Source organism: Podarcis muralis, chromosome 1 (genome assembly GCF_964188315.1).
Source record: "Podarcis muralis chromosome 1, rPodMur119.hap1.1, whole genome shotgun sequence".
In the NCBI taxonomy this organism is placed as follows: Eukaryota; Metazoa; Chordata; class Lepidosauria; order Squamata; family Lacertidae; genus Podarcis; species Podarcis muralis.
This window is the reverse complement of record NC_135655.1, coordinates 3,724,642-3,741,632: the sequence shown is the minus strand read 5'-3', so window position 1 is coordinate 3,741,632 and position 16,991 is coordinate 3,724,642. Positions and strand designations below refer to the sequence as shown.

General features: G+C 45.7%; 1 protein-coding gene across 3 annotated transcripts in view; it reads left to right on the top strand.

The window, feature by feature from the left end:
- The first annotated feature begins 6,359 nt into the window (after positions 1–6,359).
- The window catches only part of SOS2 (SOS Ras/Rho guanine nucleotide exchange factor 2), a 43,029-nt gene continuing 32,397 nt past the window's right edge, over positions 6,360–16,991 (top strand). For 2 of the 3 annotated variants that reach the window (XM_077924761.1, XM_077924730.1), the window contains exons 1-4: positions 6,430–6,661; positions 12,394–12,519; positions 13,953–14,084; positions 16,494–16,658. In XM_077924761.1, the coding sequence (XP_077780887.1) occupies positions 6,572–6,661; positions 12,394–12,519; positions 13,953–14,084; positions 16,494–16,658 (513 nt within the window). In that variant the 5' untranslated portion in view covers positions 6,430–6,571. Of the gene's footprint in view, positions 6,662–12,393; positions 12,520–13,952; positions 14,085–16,493; positions 16,659–16,991 lie in introns of all 3 variants that reach the window. The other variant, XM_028717813.2, reaches the window with a different exon arrangement.

Sequence of the window (16,991 nt, the reverse complement as noted above, 5' to 3'; positions counted from 1 at the left end):
GAAGCCAGAACAGCAAGAGGGATTGCTGCTTTCACTGTGCAGCGATCCCTCTTGCTGTTCTGGCTTCTGAGATTCAGAATATTTTTTTTCTTGTTTTCCTCCTCCAAAAACTGGGTGCGTCTTGTGGTCTGGTGCGTCTTATAGAGCGAAAAATACGGTAAGTCTTTATTTTAACATTATTTTAGATAAGCTGGCCCTAAATTGATTAGGCTTTTCCAAATTAATAACAACACCTGAAACTTGGCTCAGTAGCACAGTTAACTTGTGAGGGAGGCAGGTTGCAGGGCAAAATACATCCCATCATCTTCAGACCACATTGGCCCTGAGAAAAATGAAACAATTAATCCTGATATAAGAAATGAAATAACATTACAAACTAAACCTCAGTAGGGGAAGCTCCAGATGTAAACTCTAAATTCCACTTCACCAGTTATAAATCCTAGAACAGTAAGAGCTAGTGAATACTAACACCAGGAAACTCCAGGTTACATCCCTGCTTTGCCATAAATCTCGTTGGGTGAGTTTTGAGCCAAACCGTGTCCAACTTTTCCCCCAACTACTTCATTGGTTCATTGTGTGGATAACTTAGGGAAAGCCATGTACACTGTCTTGAGCTGCTTGGAGAGAAGAAAGTACCTTCTTGCAGGCACCTGTGTCTTTGCCTGTCAAGTTGTGGGTGAACATATCAGATGACACAGGGATTCTTCAAACAGCTCTTGTTTATTCAGAGGCCAGAACAGAACTGAACTGAAGGGTTCAGTCAGCCTGCTTATATAGAGCTCCAGTACAACGTAACTGTAACAATTTTCTAAAACTATCCAATCACTAAACTTCACTTTCGATCCCTTAGTTGCATAACTATCTACAGTATCCCCCTGCTGGCCCAGGGTGAGAACTTCAGTACATAACATTGCCCTGTGTGTAGATCGATGTTCACATGCAACAGTAATTGCACACATCTGTATTTAGTGTCTATTCCCTGCATCATCAGCATTCTTCGTATATGTCCATTTAAAAACTGGAACCAAGTACAGGACTAAGGAGTCCAAGACTCCCATACAAGACTCTCATCCCCTGAGTGATTTGATGACGTCTTTATATTAATATGGGAGGAAACTAGGATGTTAGACCCTTTTAACATGTTTAGTCCACTTGCAAACTGTGTGCCTCGCTTTCTACCCCTCCTGCAATGAACAGATTACACAGTAAGCATAAAATGCTTTAACTACAAAATGTTCCAAAGGTCAGATTCATGCATTTAATGTAGCAGCACCAAGGAGAACACAGGCAGAATACTCTTGGGTAGAAAAAACAGAAAGATAACTCCAAACCCATGCTTGAAGCTGGGATCAAAGCTAAGACACATCCTTCCTCATAGGTTATATGGCAAGAAGAGAGAGGACGGGAAGAGAAGGCTTCACTTCCCCTTTATCAGAGGAGGAGTGACCCAGCTGAGTCTACAAATCTAACTCTGTAGTCTTAACACCTTCATGTACTAACTAGCACTCATACATAGTTATGTTTGACTGCAATTTTCCACAAATATTTACTAGATTCCTTACCTGCACTTCACCATTAGTTCCCTGCACAGGTTACAACAGTTAAAAAATACATTATAAAAAAGCTAAAACATATTACAGTGGTACCTCGCAAGACGAATGCCTCGCAAGACAAAAAACTCGCTAGACGAAAGGGTTTTTTGTTTTTTGAGCTGCTTCGCAAGACGATTTTCCCTATGGGCTTGCTTCGCAAGACGGAAAGGTCTTGCAAGTTTGTTTCCTTTTTTCTTAATACCGTTAATACAGTTGCAACTTGACTTCGAGGAGCAACTCATAGAACGCGGTGTGGTAGCCTTTATTGAGGTTTTTAAAGACTTTGGTGATTTTTGAAGCTTTTCCAAAACTTTCCCGACACCGTGCTTCGCAAGACGAAAAAAATCGCAAGACGACAAAACTCACGGAACGAATTAATTTCGTCTTGCGAGGCACCATTGTACAATGAATAGACTAGGGTGTGTTTTAAAATACATATTTCATGTGTCAAAGATGTGCATCTTCAACATCCCATAAAAACTACATGAAAGGGCTGGACACACCTATGGAGAGGGAATTCCACCACTGGGAAAACCCAGCCAGAAGGGCAGGTTATAAATATTATTATTATTATTATTAATCACAGAGAACATGCTCCCAGGCAGCTGTCCCACCCAAACTACCAAGCAGACCCCTTCTGCCAATCTTAACACCTGAGAGGGTCTGTAGGGAAGGAGGCAGTCTTTCAGATATTTGCATCCTGAGTCACTTGTGGCTTTAAACATTGTGAGCACTGTGAATTGGGCCAAGAAACAAACTGGCAACCAACCCAGCTGTTTATACTATGAATACTGCTCATTCCATACCCCTACTTGTCCCTGTGTTGGCAACTGCAGGATCCACAGGGCCTGTGCCTGGATTTAACCCTGGGATTGTCAACTGCTAACCTCTAGTACACACTTTTATCCAAATGTTAACAAAATAGAATGCCACATTTGCATTCACCTCATGATAATTTCTACTACAACTAGCACGGGAGACCTGTAACACTGCAAATGTTATTGGGTAACTTCCAGACAACCTGTTTATTGAATATTCATCCTAATTTGTTTCCAAAAAGTTTACGGGGAGGTTAGATGATGACAGCAAGTACAATGTGCAGTAGCTGTGAAAAAGGTAAATGCCATGCTACGGATCATTAGGAAAGGAACCAAAGATAAAACTGTCAATATAATGTCATTATACAAAACTTATGGTGTGGCCACATTTGGAATACTGTGCACAGTTCTCATTTAAAAATGACACTGTAGGATTTGGATATTCCACAAAAGAGGAAGGGTATCTTTTTATATGCGACGGCGGCAGCAAGAGTTTTGATCGCAGCAAAATGGAAGAATAATGAAATCCCCTCTATACAACATTGGATCCAAAAGCTGACAGAATATGCCGAATTAGATGGTCTATCAGAAAAAATAAAGAATAAATCAAAACAGGAATTTGTTTCAAAATGGGAGGTTTCCAAAGAATATCTGAAAAATAAATATAGTAGTTTAAATTCTGTTGCAGCATTCGAGGAACTTCAGTAATAGTTGCAAGGTAGATATAAGAAATTAGATTTATTAAGAATAAGTTTAATTATGATAAAAGTGTGTATTGGCAATAAGTAATATGAAATTGAAATATGAAATAGACGGGAGGTTGGGTCTTTAGTGTTAAGACCAATGTATGTTTTATTGTTTGCTAAGAAAATTATGTGTCTATGGTTATTCTTGTGTGTAATTTGGTATTTGTGTTTGTTCCCCTTTTTTCTTGTATCAATAAAAATCTTTTTTAAAAAAATGACAGAGTTTGAAAAGGTTCAGAAACTGGCAAGCAAAATGATCAAGAGAATGGAGGGACTCCCCTATGAAGAAAGGTTGCAGTGTTTGGGACTTCTTAGCTTAGAGAAAAGGCAAGAGGTGATATGATGGAGGTGTATAAAATTATGCATGGCTTGGAGAAAGTGGAGTGAGAAGATTTTCTCCCTCTCTCAGAATTCATGGATATTCAATGAAGCCGAATATTGGAAGATTCACATTACATAAATTCGCACAGCAGAGTTGAACTATGGAACTCCCACAAGAGGCAGTGATGGCCACTTACTTGGATGGCTTTAAAATAGGATTAGACACATTCATGGAAGACAAGGCTATCCAAAGCTACTAGCCATGATGTTCATGTCCTGCCTCCACTGTCAGAGGCAGTACACCTCTTAATACCAATTGCTGGGAATCACAGGTGGGCAGAGAGCTGCTGCACTCATGTCCTCCTGCTTGAAGGTTCCCCGTTGAGTTGGCCACTGCGAGAACAGGATGCTGGACTAGACTGATCATTGGCCTGATTCAGAAGACTCTTCTTATGTTAGCAGTTACTGAGCATTCATTCTGATTTGTTTGCAGAAACGTTAGATGGCATTGTGTCAAGCAAGTGCCATGCCACACTTTCCAGTGCACTTTGACCTCTGCTTCCTCACTGCAAAAAGTCCCGTGGAGAACTCCCAATCAACTTTTAAGTGCGCAACCTGAACCTGCAGGTACACGACTGGCTCTCACCCCCAAAATAGTTACAGTATGGAAGTGTCCTTTGAATAGAAGGCCTGTTAACACTATTGGCCATGCTGTCTGCCTGCTTCAAGGTGCCCCTAAAGAGCCCGATCAATATTCCATCTGCATTGGAATTTTGGAACAGCCGAAGCTGCCCCCTCCTAGGGTTGCCACCTCGTCCCATATGTCCATGTAAAATGCTACATTCCGTATTGATAGTTTTGTCCTGAATTTCAGGTCTTTCTTCTCTCTCTCTCTCTCTCTCTCTCTCTCTGCCAAGTTAGGGATCCTCTCCAAATGCATGAGCTTGGAGGAGTGTGTGAAAGGTTTTAAGCTCTGGGTAGCCAAGCACATCTGTACAAATTCATGTATGTCTGTGTGCATGTGCGTGTGTGACAAATTCCAGAGGGGTTATTCTGTTAGGCTGCAATAGGTTGTAATGGATTACTTTGAAGTCACTTCAGCACCAGATAGAGGGGAAAGCCCCGCCACCCACCCTGTATTTTGCCAGAACAAAGGTGGCAACACTAGGTAAAGGGACCCCTGACCATTAGGCCCAGTCGTGGCCGACTCTGGGGTTGCGGCGCTCATCTTGCTTTATTGGCCGAGGGAGCCGGCGTACAGCTTCCAGGTCATGTGGCCAGCATGACTAAGACGCTTCTGGCGAACCAGAGCAGCGCACGGAAACGCCGTTTACCTTCCCACCGGAGTGGTACCTATTTATCTACTTGCACTTTGACGTGCTTTCAAACTGCTAGGTTGGCAGGAGCAGGGGCTGAGCAACGGGAGCTCACCCCATCATGAGGATTTGAACCGCCGACCTTCTGATCGGCAAGTCCTAGGCTCAGTGGTTTAACCCACAGCGCTACCCGCGTCCCTGTGGCAACACTAAAAGGTGAAGGGACCCCTGATCCTATATCCAGTCATGACCGACTTTGGGGTTGTGGTGCTCATCTCGCTTTATTGGCGGAGGGAGCCGGCGTACATGTGGCCAGCATGACTAAGCCGCTTCTGGAGAACCAGAGCAGCGCATGGAAACGGCGTTTACCTTACCGCCAGAGCGGTACCTATTTATCTACTTGCACTGTGACGTGCTTTCAAACTGCTAGGTTGGCAGGAGTGTAACACTACTCCGTCCCTAAATACCCCTTTACAGTGGTACCTCAGGTTAAGTACTTAATTCATTCTGGAGGTCCGTACTTAACCTGAAACACCACTTTAGCTAATGGGGCCTCCCGCTGCCGCCGTGCCCCTTAAAAAAAAGAAAAGAAAAAAAGAGATGGAATAGAATAGAATCATAGAGTTGGAATAGACCACAAGGGCCATCAAGTCCAACCCCCTGCCAAGCAGGAAACACCATCAGAGCACTCCTGACATATGGTTGTCAAGCCTCTGCTTAAAGACCTCCAAAGAAGGAGACTCCACCACACTCCTTGGCAGCAAATTCCACTGTCAAACAGCTCTTACTGTCAGGAAGTTCTTCCTAATGTTTAGGTGGAATCTTCTTTCTTGTAGTTTGGATCCATTGCTCCGTGTCCGCTTCTCTGGAGCAGCAGAAAACAACCTTTCTCCCTCCTCTATATGACATCCTTTTCTATATTTGAACATGGCTATCATATCCCCCCTTAACCTCCTCTTCTCCAGGCTAAACATGCCCAGCTCCCTTAGCCGTTCCTCATAAGGCATCGTTTCCAGGCCTTTGACCATTTTGGTTGCCCTCCTCTGGACACGTTCCAGTTTGTCAGTGTCCTTCTTGAACTGTGGTGCCGCCAGAGCACGATTTCTGTTCTCATCCCGAAGCAAAGTTCTTAACCTGAAGCACTATTTCTGGGTTAGCGGAGTCTGTAACCTGAAGCGTATGTAACCTGAAGCGTATGTAACCAAAGGTACCACTGTATAGTCCTAGGCCAGGATAGCTCCCCAACGCTCGCAAAGCAAAACGGACAAGCCTGCGGGACGACGTCACCGCTTTCACTTTCTGCAAAGCTATTTACACTCCTTCCCCCGCCCCTTTTCCCCAACGCCCAGGAGGAAGAGGCGAGCCTGCGGTCCCGCCCCTCTTCAGGCCCCGCCCCCTTTTGATTGGCACCCGCCTCTAGGTTTCCTCCCCTGCCTTTCCCCGCTTGGGCCGGTAGAGGGCGAGGCCTAGCATGAGAGGGAAGGGGGAAGACTGAGAGTGAGGAGGAGAAAAAATATAAAATACCAGAGGCCGGCCGCTGCGCCTGCGCAGTGTGTCCGGGACAGAGGCGGCCGCGGCCCAGGCTTGGGAAAGCGGAGCGGCGGCGGCGGCGCCTGCTGCGGCTTGCGGCGGGGCCGGCGGCGGCGGCCTGGGGGAGACGCGGATGCGCCCGCGGCTGGCTGGGCTGGGCCTCGCCGGCGGGTAGCCAGGGCCGGGGAGGGGGCGAGCGGCCCTCCCCCCTCTCCTCACGAGGGGGCGGGAAGGCGGGGAAGGGGGCTATGCAGCCGCCTCAGCCGCCCCCCTACGAGTTCCTCAGCGAGGAGAACGGGCAGAAATGGCGGGGGCTCCTCGTGCCGGCCCTGCGCAAGGTCAGTCGCTCGCTCCGAGCCTCCCTTTTCTCCGCCGGCGGGCGCCCCGTCATGCGCGCGCACCCCTCTCTCTCTCTCTTTCTCCCTCCGTCTCTCTTGCGCGCGCACCTGGGCGGCGGAGGGGTGGGGGGCGGCGGCGGCGGGAGCCCTCTGTTACCCCGGCGACAACGTCGTCTCCTAGGCAACGGGACCCCACCGCCCAATCCGCCCCGCGCTCCCCCTCCCCCTCCCTAGCGCTCGCCCGCCTCCCAAGTTTACCTCACGGAAAGGTTCGGGGGGGGGGAGCGCCAGCCACCGGTCCTGTCCCTCCAGGGAACGCCCCTTTCGCCCTCTTCCTCCAATCAGGAGGCCCCTCTGCCCTCTCCTCAGACAGCATCCCCTTCGTTTAGCTCAGAGGCGCCTGGCGCGCACCTGCGAGCAAGCACGCCCGCGGAGACCCCCAACCCCGCGCCCACCCCATAATAATCCACTCTGAGTTTCCCAGCCCTTCGCTGTCTCCACAACTAATTTTTTGGTTGTGTTTATGAGAGTATACTACCATGTCCAAAAACTATCAGGCGAGTGGTGGTAGAACTAGAAAACAGAATACAGTGGTACCTTGGGTTAAATATGCTTCAGGTTACAGACTCCGCTAACCCAGAAATAGTGCTTCAGGTTAAGAACTTTGCTTCAGGATGAGAACAGAAATTGTGCTCCGGCGGCAGCGGGAGGCCCCATTAGCTAAAGTGGTGCTTCAGGTTAAGAACAGTTTTAGGTTAAGAACGGACCTCCAGAACGAATTCAGTTCTTAACCCGAGGTACCACTGTAGCTTTGAGAACAATCTATATATCTCTTCAGTGTTTTTTTAACCTGGGGGTCCTCAAAGGTACTGGCACCTTCTCCCCCCACCCCACAGAACAGTGATGGCCAAACTTGGCCCTCCAGCAGTTTTGGGACTACAATTCCCATCACCCCTGCCCACTGGTCCTGTTAGCTAGGGATGATGGGAGTTGTAGTTCCAAAACTGCTGGAGTTTGGCCATCACTACCCTAGAAGAAAAGCATCTGTACCTGTTATCTGCCACAAACGGCACGCTAGCCTCGTGTCAGGGTAAAAAGGTAAAGGGACCCCTGACCGTTAGGTCCAGTCGTGGACAACTCTGGGGTTGCGGCGCTCATCTCACTTTACTGGCCGAGGGAGTTGGCATACAGCTTCCGGGTCATGTGGCCAGCATGACTAAGCCGCTTCTGGCGAACCAGAGCAGCGCACGGAAATGCCGTTTACTTTCCCGCCGGAGCGGTACCTATTTATCTACTTGCACTTTGACATGCTTTCAAATTGCTAGGTTGGCAGGAGCAGGGACCGAGCAACGGGAGCTCCCCCCCTCGCGGGGATTCGAACCGCCGACCTTCAGATCGGCAAGTCCTAGGCTCTGGGGTTTAACCCACAGCGCCATCCGTGTCCCCGTGTCAGGGTACTATTGGCTAATTTCGCCTCTCCTTCGGAAGGGTGGAATAGGCGTTGAAATAAAATACAGCGGACGCTCGGGTTGCAAACGTGATCCATGCGGGAAGCATGTTCACAACTCACAGCGCCGCGTCTGCACATGCACAATTCGGCGCTTCTGTGCATGCGAAAAGCGCGATTTAGCACTTCTGCACAAGCGCCAAAACCCAGAAGTAACCCGTTCTGGTAATTCTGGGCTCAGCGCGGTGTGCAACCCGAAATCACACAACCCAAAGCTTCTGTAACCCAAGTTATGACTGTAGATAAATCTTCGGTTGCCCCAGAAACCCTCCCTAAACATGAGCGTTTCCCTCAGCTCCACCTAAAAACAGCCAGCACCTGCCAGGCGTTCTGAACTACAGCTCCCATCCGCCCCAGGCAGTCCAGCTGTCTTGGGCTCTGATGGAGGTCTCCAGATGTTTTGGCCAAGGCAGGTGCATCCCGCTTCTCCTTCAAGCTGAGCCCATCCAGGCGCTCCTTCCCCGTGTCCACAGCCCTGTTTTGCTCCTTAGGATCTCTCTCCACACACCTGCCACCCCGATCCCAACACAGCAATCTCCTTGCACTCTCTGTCACCCTGCACTTTTCTTCCCAAGGCGCACAATTTTGTCCAGGCTTTAGTGGGTGAGGAGAAGAATTGAGCACGTTTCTGTTTATGCCTTCTTCTCTCTTTGCTTCCCTTGCAACGGGATATTTGTAACTGAAGTCGTTTGCTTTGATGCCATTGTTTCAGATCGTGTATATATTCCTACTCTGGGACATTTGGGTGAAGGGTGGGTTGTGAGCAGCTTCTAATAAATAACATTTCTAAGGTTATGCCATAGGTAAGGCCGTAGCTTTTTTAAAAAATAAAAGGATCAGATTGTGGGGTTTCTCAAAGACGAGGTGTTGGCTCCCATCTTGGAAATGTGATGGTCCTTTACTGTCACGCATGCTCACGCTCTTCTGCTCAAACAATAGTGTCGGAGACCTGTTGCAAATACTCTCCACTCTCCTGCCTTTGTTCCTAACTATTCAAGTTTGCTTATTGCAAGCACTGTGCACATATTCTTCAATCGAAATACTCCATTCTTTGTAGAGCATCCACCTATAGGTTGCAGCCCCCATTTTTGTGTTTACACGGTATCTTCCATGCCCATTATGTCCCACGCACACAGGAAAAATGCACGATTGTCACTGTGTACGCACACATGCACACACAGATGATCACATCTGCACCATTTCCATCACGGCACAGATGTCTGTTCCCCCTTTTCATATATGTACAGGATTCATGTTGCTTACTATTAGCCCAGCACCAGTCAGTCTCCAGGCATAGGAGACTGGCAAATGGCTCAGAATTATTTTGTCTGCTTGAGGCAAAAGCTGTTGCATGGTTACAATTTTGTAACAGTGGCATCCCTTCTCAGGCGCCCCCCTGACCCACCTCTGGCAAAACTCTAGACTGAATTTGAACAAAAGACTTCTGGATAAATTTGTATCAAAACGCTTTCCCAAAAGAGACTGCTGTGTAATTCTGGGTGCTTTTTATACCCCCCCTTCTGAAAAAGGGGGGAGAGGAACAGGGGAACCTGAAAGCACTTTCCACTGCTTAAAGAGCAACTGCTGAGTCTCAGATTGGAAGGGAAATACTGAGTGCTAGGAACTCCACCAAATGTTCAGAAAGAACCTTACATCTTTCTTTCTTTTGCAAAAGTATACTAACAGATGATTGAGCACTGTTATTTCTTGTTGAAGTACAGTGGTACCTCGGGTTACATACGCTTCAGGTTACATACGCTTCAGGTTACAGACTCCGCTAACCCAGAAATAGTGCTTCAGGTTAAGAACTTTGCTTCAGGATGAGAACAGAAATCGTGCTCCGGCGGCACGGCAGCAGCGGGAGGCCCCATTAGCTAAGGTGGTGCTTCAGGTTAAGAACAGTTTCAGGTTAAGAACGGACCTCCGGAACGAATTAAGTACTTAACCCGAGGTACCACTGTACAGGAGATTGTCATATGCAACTGTGTTTATTGTAAACTGGTTTGTACCTCTAGCAGCCATATACTGTATTTTTTCCCCTTTCCATTCTGAGGGTGAGCTGCCCAGGCAGGTGTTCTTATAGCAGCTGCAGGCATTAGTATGGCTGTAAAAAATTGTGTATCTGAGAAACAGAGTAGGAGGAATGAGAAGACTACTAGTACGTCTTTCAGTGGTGCCTTGAACATAAATCATCAGGTGTATTGAGACTATTATTTTTATGTATTGAGACTATTTTTTCTATGAAAGTAAGATGCCACCTTTGTTGTTCTGTTGCATGATTACTTAGAAATAAGTCCCACTGGGTTCAGGACTGAAATGTGTTGAAATTCTAATTTACCCTTGTAGATTCATTCTTACTGCATTTCCATTCCAATTTTCTTTTGAGTAAAGAGCAACTAAATCAAGGCTTCCTGGGAATCTCATGCAGGAATTCACCAGGCTGTGATCTGATTTACCTTTAACAAGGCGGCAGCAGCAGCAGCAGCAAACATCATAGGTCCTCAGCCCATTTTTTGGGCTCAGAAAGGGATTCAGCGGTGGCAGTTTAGCGTGAGCCAGCTGATGGAATGTCTTCTCAATCAATAAATAGAAAGCAATAGTTCCTTTTCCCACACAAGTAGCTGTAGTTTATCTAAACAAATAACCTTTGATTTTACACATAGAAAACTGTTTTTAAGGCATTTTTAAATGACATCTTTTTTGGGGGAAAGTGGTAGTAGATATTTCAGATCCATTCGAATGTATGGGCTGACTGAGTACATAAAGCATTGGTTGCGATTGTGTACAGATTTATTTCTGCTTAGAACCCATTGACCTCTATGAGATCCATACACATGCAAATTCACTATTCTTTCCAAGTTAAAGTAACTTTTAAATGTAGCTTTACCAATTTTTATGACTGAATTGGGCTTTCACTAGCATGGAGCATCAGGTATTTCAAAGCAAAGCAAAGCTTCAGTCCTATGCCTCTTTGCCTGGGAGTAAGCCACACTGAACTTTTACTTCTGGGTAAACATGTATAGGGTCACCCTACAAAAGAACATACTGAGAGACAGCTTGGCTGACACTGGAGTTCTGGAGATGACTCCATTGCATAATATGCTTTATATGTCTGCAGTTTTTGGTTTTATATATTGTTGTATACCTCCCCGTGATCACTGGATGGCGGGCAGTCTAGAAACAAAATTATAGTAGCTAAAAATGAACACTGAAGTGTTTTGAGTGGGTATTCTCTTCCTCAGCCAATACCAGAGCAGGTTTCCAATTCAGTTCCTCATCTTTGCTTCCTCTAAGCCTATACTAACTTTGTGTTTATATGCTTTAAACTTTTCAAACATTGCATTCTGTTCACACCCAACAGAACCTTTCATCTGCCCTGAGACCTAAAATCTAATGGCAGTCCAAGCTTGATAGAAGACGCATGTCAAGGATGCAGATGGGTGGAGACGTTCATCAGGGGAAAGCTACATGCAAATAAGGGAGCATGGGAGAAGGACAATATATTTTTCCCAGCACAAAGTACACATCAGCAGAAAACCCAGGGGGGGAGGAAGAAGTTAACAACTTAAGGAACAAGTTGCTGTAACACTGCTAAATGTTTATGTCAGGGAAGTAGCTGGAGTGGCAGCTAACTACACCATAATTCCAAGGCTTAATTTCTTACGTTCATCTGCACAGTTCTTCTCCTTGATAGTGTGTCTGATGGACAGAACAGGGCTGGCTGCTTTAAGAGTTTCTGAGCCTGTCAGCAATTTTATAAATAGTTATAAGTAACCATTAACTTCATTCTCATGGAAGAGATTTCAAAATAAACAGTCTGTACTTCAGCAATTATGTTTAACTTCTATTTTAATTGGACACTTTGATCCCTTTTGCCTCCTCGTAGTCTCAGCAGAACCACTGAGTTAGTTTCTGTTTCCTAGATTAGAATAAGGGACATAATTGGAAGGTTCTCTGTTAAAGAACTTGCTGAATAACTGGCAATTCTTTAGCAGCACAGCATTGTCATTTTCGCAGACCAAGGCTATGGGCAGTTAGGGAGAGACTTTTAGTTAATGAAGTAAAATTTAACTTTTATCACTGCATAGGAATTCATTTTCTCACATTTTGTTTTGGGATATGCTGGAGAAACTGGGGCTTTGAAATGATGAGCAGGGCCTTGTTGTCAGTATCTCTGTCGCTCTGTTTTCTGGTTGAATTAAAATAAAATAAAATCTTTGTGCAGGTACAGCAGCAAGTCCACCCCAACCTTTCAGCCAAGGAAGATTCCCTCTACTACATCGAGGAGTTAATCCTTCAGTTGCTAAACAAGCTATGCATTGCACAGCCACGGACTTTTCAAGATGTAGAGGTACGAACGCGAGGGAAAAGGCCCAGGTGTTTCCTTACCAAACAATGTTGGTAGGAGAAAGAGGAACTGAAAAGCCTTTACTGCAATCCAAGCTGAATCATGATGGGAGCAAGCCTGCTGGAGAGAATGTGGTCTGCTTCCCTGAACTAAGAAAATAGACACTGAAAATTGTGCTTGCATTGTGCAGGTGCAGATCTGTGGAACAGGCAAAGCCCTGGTTTAAGGAACTGGGCAGCATGTGCAGTTGTCTTCTGTGGCAGGAATGTATTAATCAGCAGTGTCTTCTGAGCACAAAGCAGTGCAAGGGTTGGAGAGTTGCTTTGCTCTGACGGCAAGCCCTTGTGTTCAGTGAGTTGCATTTGGCAAAACGTATATACGAGAAACTGCTTTTCTGTTGCCATATGAGGAGTGCTTGAAGGAGCTAGGTATGTTTTGCCTGGAAAAGAGGAGACTGAGAGGAGATATGATAGCTGTCTTCAAATATCTTAAGGACTGTCAGATGGAGGAGGGAGAATGCTTGTTTTCTCCTGCTCTGGGGGGTAGGACTCGAACCAATGGCTTCAAGTTGCCTTCTGACCGTGAGAGCTGTTCAGCAGTGGGACAGACTCCCACGAGAGGTAGTGGACTCTCCTTCCTTGTAGGTTCATAAGGAGAGGTTGGGTGGCCATCTATCATGGATGCTTTAGCTGAGATTCCTGCATTGTAGGGTGTTGGACTAGATGATCCTTGGGGTCTCTTCGAACTCTTAAAAGTCTATGATTCTATGAACAAACCTGTGGAAGAACTTTCTTTCCAGTAGCACCTTAAAGACACCTTAAAGATACAGTGGTGCCTCGCAAGACGAAATTAATTCGTTCCGCAAGTTTTGTCGTCTTGCGATTTTTCCGTCTTGCGAAGCACGGTTTCCCATAGGAATGCATTGAAAATCAATTAATGCGTTCCTATGGAAACCGACTTCAGACCAGGTCCGGGGACAGTCTGTCCCCCGACCTCTTCTGAAGGCTGGGGGGGAGGGAACAAGGGCTTTTCTTCCCACCCCCCAGCATTTTAAAAAGCCCCGGGACAGCGGGGGACTTCTCCGCTGTCCCAGGGCGATTTAAAAGCCCCCGGGAAGGCAGGCAGGGGGGACAAAGACTTTTGCCCCCCGCCGGCCTTCAGAAGAGGTCCTGGTCCTTCTCATATTGTACTTGGTTTACTCCACTGTGGTTTATCTTCATGCAGGAAAAACCCAATAATAGGTTTTTGAGAAGCAATTTGAAAGAAAGGTTTGGGTGCAAAAGGCTGTGGGGAGGAGAGGGATACGGCCTCAAAGAAATAATTCCCATGTTATTGTGGCCGCTGAAAGAAACTGTGGGACGGGGTGTGTGCACCATCTTTTCCTTTTAGAATCCAGCAGCTATTTTAAAACCCCTTTTTTTTTTACATTTGTGCAGGAGCGAGTTCAAAAGACGTTTCCTCACCCCATTGATAAGTGGGCGATTGCAGACGCACAGTCAGCTATTGAGAAGCGGAAACGAAGAAGCCCCCTCTTGCTGCCTGTGGACAAAATACATCCTTTATTAAAGGTAGGTTGTACTGAGAGCTACCAGCTGGTTTAAAATGCCATTTTCAATCTCTTATTAAATTTCAGAAACATTTTAAAGCAAGCAATGCCCCAAATTTATATTAAAAAAAACCCCAACAGCAATAAGAATCCAGCCATCATTCAAAGTGCTGGTTATGACCTATAAAGCCCTAAACGGCTTAATTCCAAGCTATCTGAAAGACTGTACTCCATCATACAAACCTACCTGGGTTTTCCACGCTTCTGGTGACGTCCTTCACTCATCCCTGCTACCCTACAGGACCACTTGGTGGGGATAATAGTAATAATAATAATAGGGACGCGGGTGGTGCTGTGGGTTAAAGCCTCAGCGCCTAGGACTTGCCGATCGAAAGGTCGGCGGTTCGAATCCCCGCTGCGGGGTGCGCTCCTGTCGCTCGGTCCCAGCGCCTGCCAACCTAGCAGTTCGAAAGCACCCCCAGGTGCAAGTAGATAAATAGAGACCGCTTACTAGCGGGAAGGTAAACAGCGTTCCGTGTGCTGCGCTGGCTCGCCAGATGCAGCTTGTCACGCTGGCCACATGACCCGGAAGTGTCTGCGGACAGCGCTGGCCCCCGACCTCTTAAGTGAGATGGGCGCACAACCCCAGAGTCTGTCAAGACTGGCCCGTACGGGCAGGGGTACCTTTACCTTTAATAATAATAATAATAATAATAATAATTTATTTATATCCCACCCATCTGGCTGGGCCTCCCTAGCCACTCTGGGAGGCTTCCAAAAAAAATATTAAAATACTGTAATACATCAAACATTAAAAGCTTCCCTAAACAGGGCTGCCTTCAGATGTCTTCTAAAATGTGGGAGACGGCCTTGTCGGTGGCTGCTCCCGGACTTTGGAACTCCCACTGTAAAGAATCTAGACTGTCTCTCACCTGGTTGCCTTTCTGCCAGCAGGTGAAGACTTTCTTGTTCCAACAGGCTTTTGGGAACTGGCTGCTTTTAATTAAAGGGCAGGTGTCATGCTGTTTTTATTGTAATTATTTGTATGGTTTTAATATATTTTATATACGTATATAGTTTTTATACATATATGCGGGGTTATCGTTTTTGTTCGTTATTATGGTATGCATTTTTGTGTTTTTGTATTGTAAACCCGCCCTGTGATCTTCGGATGAAAGGCAACATAGAAATTTAACAAATAATTATAATAATTATATCAGTGTTTAATTGTTTTTTTAATTATTGTTTTCTTTATGTTTTTAGCAGTTCTTTTTTTATTTGCAAGTTGCCTTGAGTAATTATTTATAAATAAATTAATAACAACAATAACAATAATGAGCTGGGGTGTTTGCCGGGGGTTGGGGGATTTTTTTACTGTTGTGGTTGCTGTTGGTTTTCTGTATCTTTATTCTGCATCTTTTGATTTATGTGGAAATTGTTCCATTTGGTTGTGTATCTTTTATGCTGCATTTATTGTTTATGACTACTTTTGTTGTGTCGCATTTATATATTTATTTCATGTTGTAATCAGCCTTGAGCATGGTTGGAACTGTGGAAAGGCGGCATACAAATACAGTGGTGCCTCGCAAGACGAAAAGAATCCGTTCCGCGATTCTCTTCGTCTTGCGTTTTTTTCGTCTTGCGAAGCAAGCCGCTTAGCGCTATTAGCGGCTTAGCGGGCCTAGCGGATCAGCTGTTAAGCTTCTTAGCGGATCAGCTGTTAAGCGGCTTAGCGGATCAGCTGATAAGCGGCTTAGCGATCAGCTGTTAAGCGGCTTAGCGGATCAGTTGATAAGCGGCTTAGCGATCAGCTGTTAAGCGGCTTAGCGGATCAGCTGATAAGCGGCTTAGCGGCTTGGGAAAAAGGGGGGGAGGGGGAAAAACCCTGCAGGAACTCGCAAGACATTTTGGTCTTGCGAAGCAAGCCCATAAGAAATTCGTTTTGCGAAGCACCTCCAAAACGGAAAACGCTTTCGTCTAGCGGGTTTTCCGTCTTGCGGGGCACCACTGTAAAAGAATGTATGTTTGTAATAATAACAGCAACAACAGCAACCAGTCAATTAAATAAAAGGCAGTGAGTCAGTTTTTTATAATTCACAAGCTTCGTAGGGTATTTTGTCGTGACTCAGCATGCAATGAAGCAAGTAAGTGAGCAGAAACGGGGGATGATTCTGAAGAATCCCTTGCCAAGAGGGAGGAGGAGGCAGCAGAGGTTGGGGCTGCAGCTTCCTCTTCCTGTGCAAACAGGAAGGTGGTTCTGTGGCAGCAGTGCTGCTGTATGGCATGATTCATAATGGTTGCCGCTACCTTCAAATGCATTCTTAGAATCCACGTCACTGTCATCTCCCTTTCTGGTTTCTGACTTTGTTTAAATCAGAGGAAAAATCAATGTGATTTTTTTAACACTTCCCCTTTTTGTGTTGAATTTCAGGAGGTGCTTGGCTATAAAATAGATTATCATGTGTCCCTTTATATCGTGGCTGTCCTGGAGTATATTTCAGCGGACATCTTAAAACTTGCTGGCAATTATGTTTTCAACATACGACATTTTGAGATCTCGCAGCAGGACATTAAAGTATCGATGTGCGCTGATAAGGTGAGGTGCCGTGGAAATCCTGGGCTTAGATGGCAAGCGCTTCATACACATCCAGATTCATTATAGGGTTGTGATTTTTGTTTTTTGTTACTGCTTAAGAACTAATCCACCTTGACATGATTAAAAAATAACGACAACCTCATTGTTTCTGTATAAGCAACAAACTTTACAGGACACATTTCTTCATTACCAGACTCTACCCAGAGATTGTGAACCCTTATGCCATAAAATAGTAACATTACCTTGTAAGACTGGCTTGGATTCAGTCGTTTGCAATCAGACATTAAGTTCATATTTGATTATAGAGAAGTCGAGCATGAATGAAATGTGTGT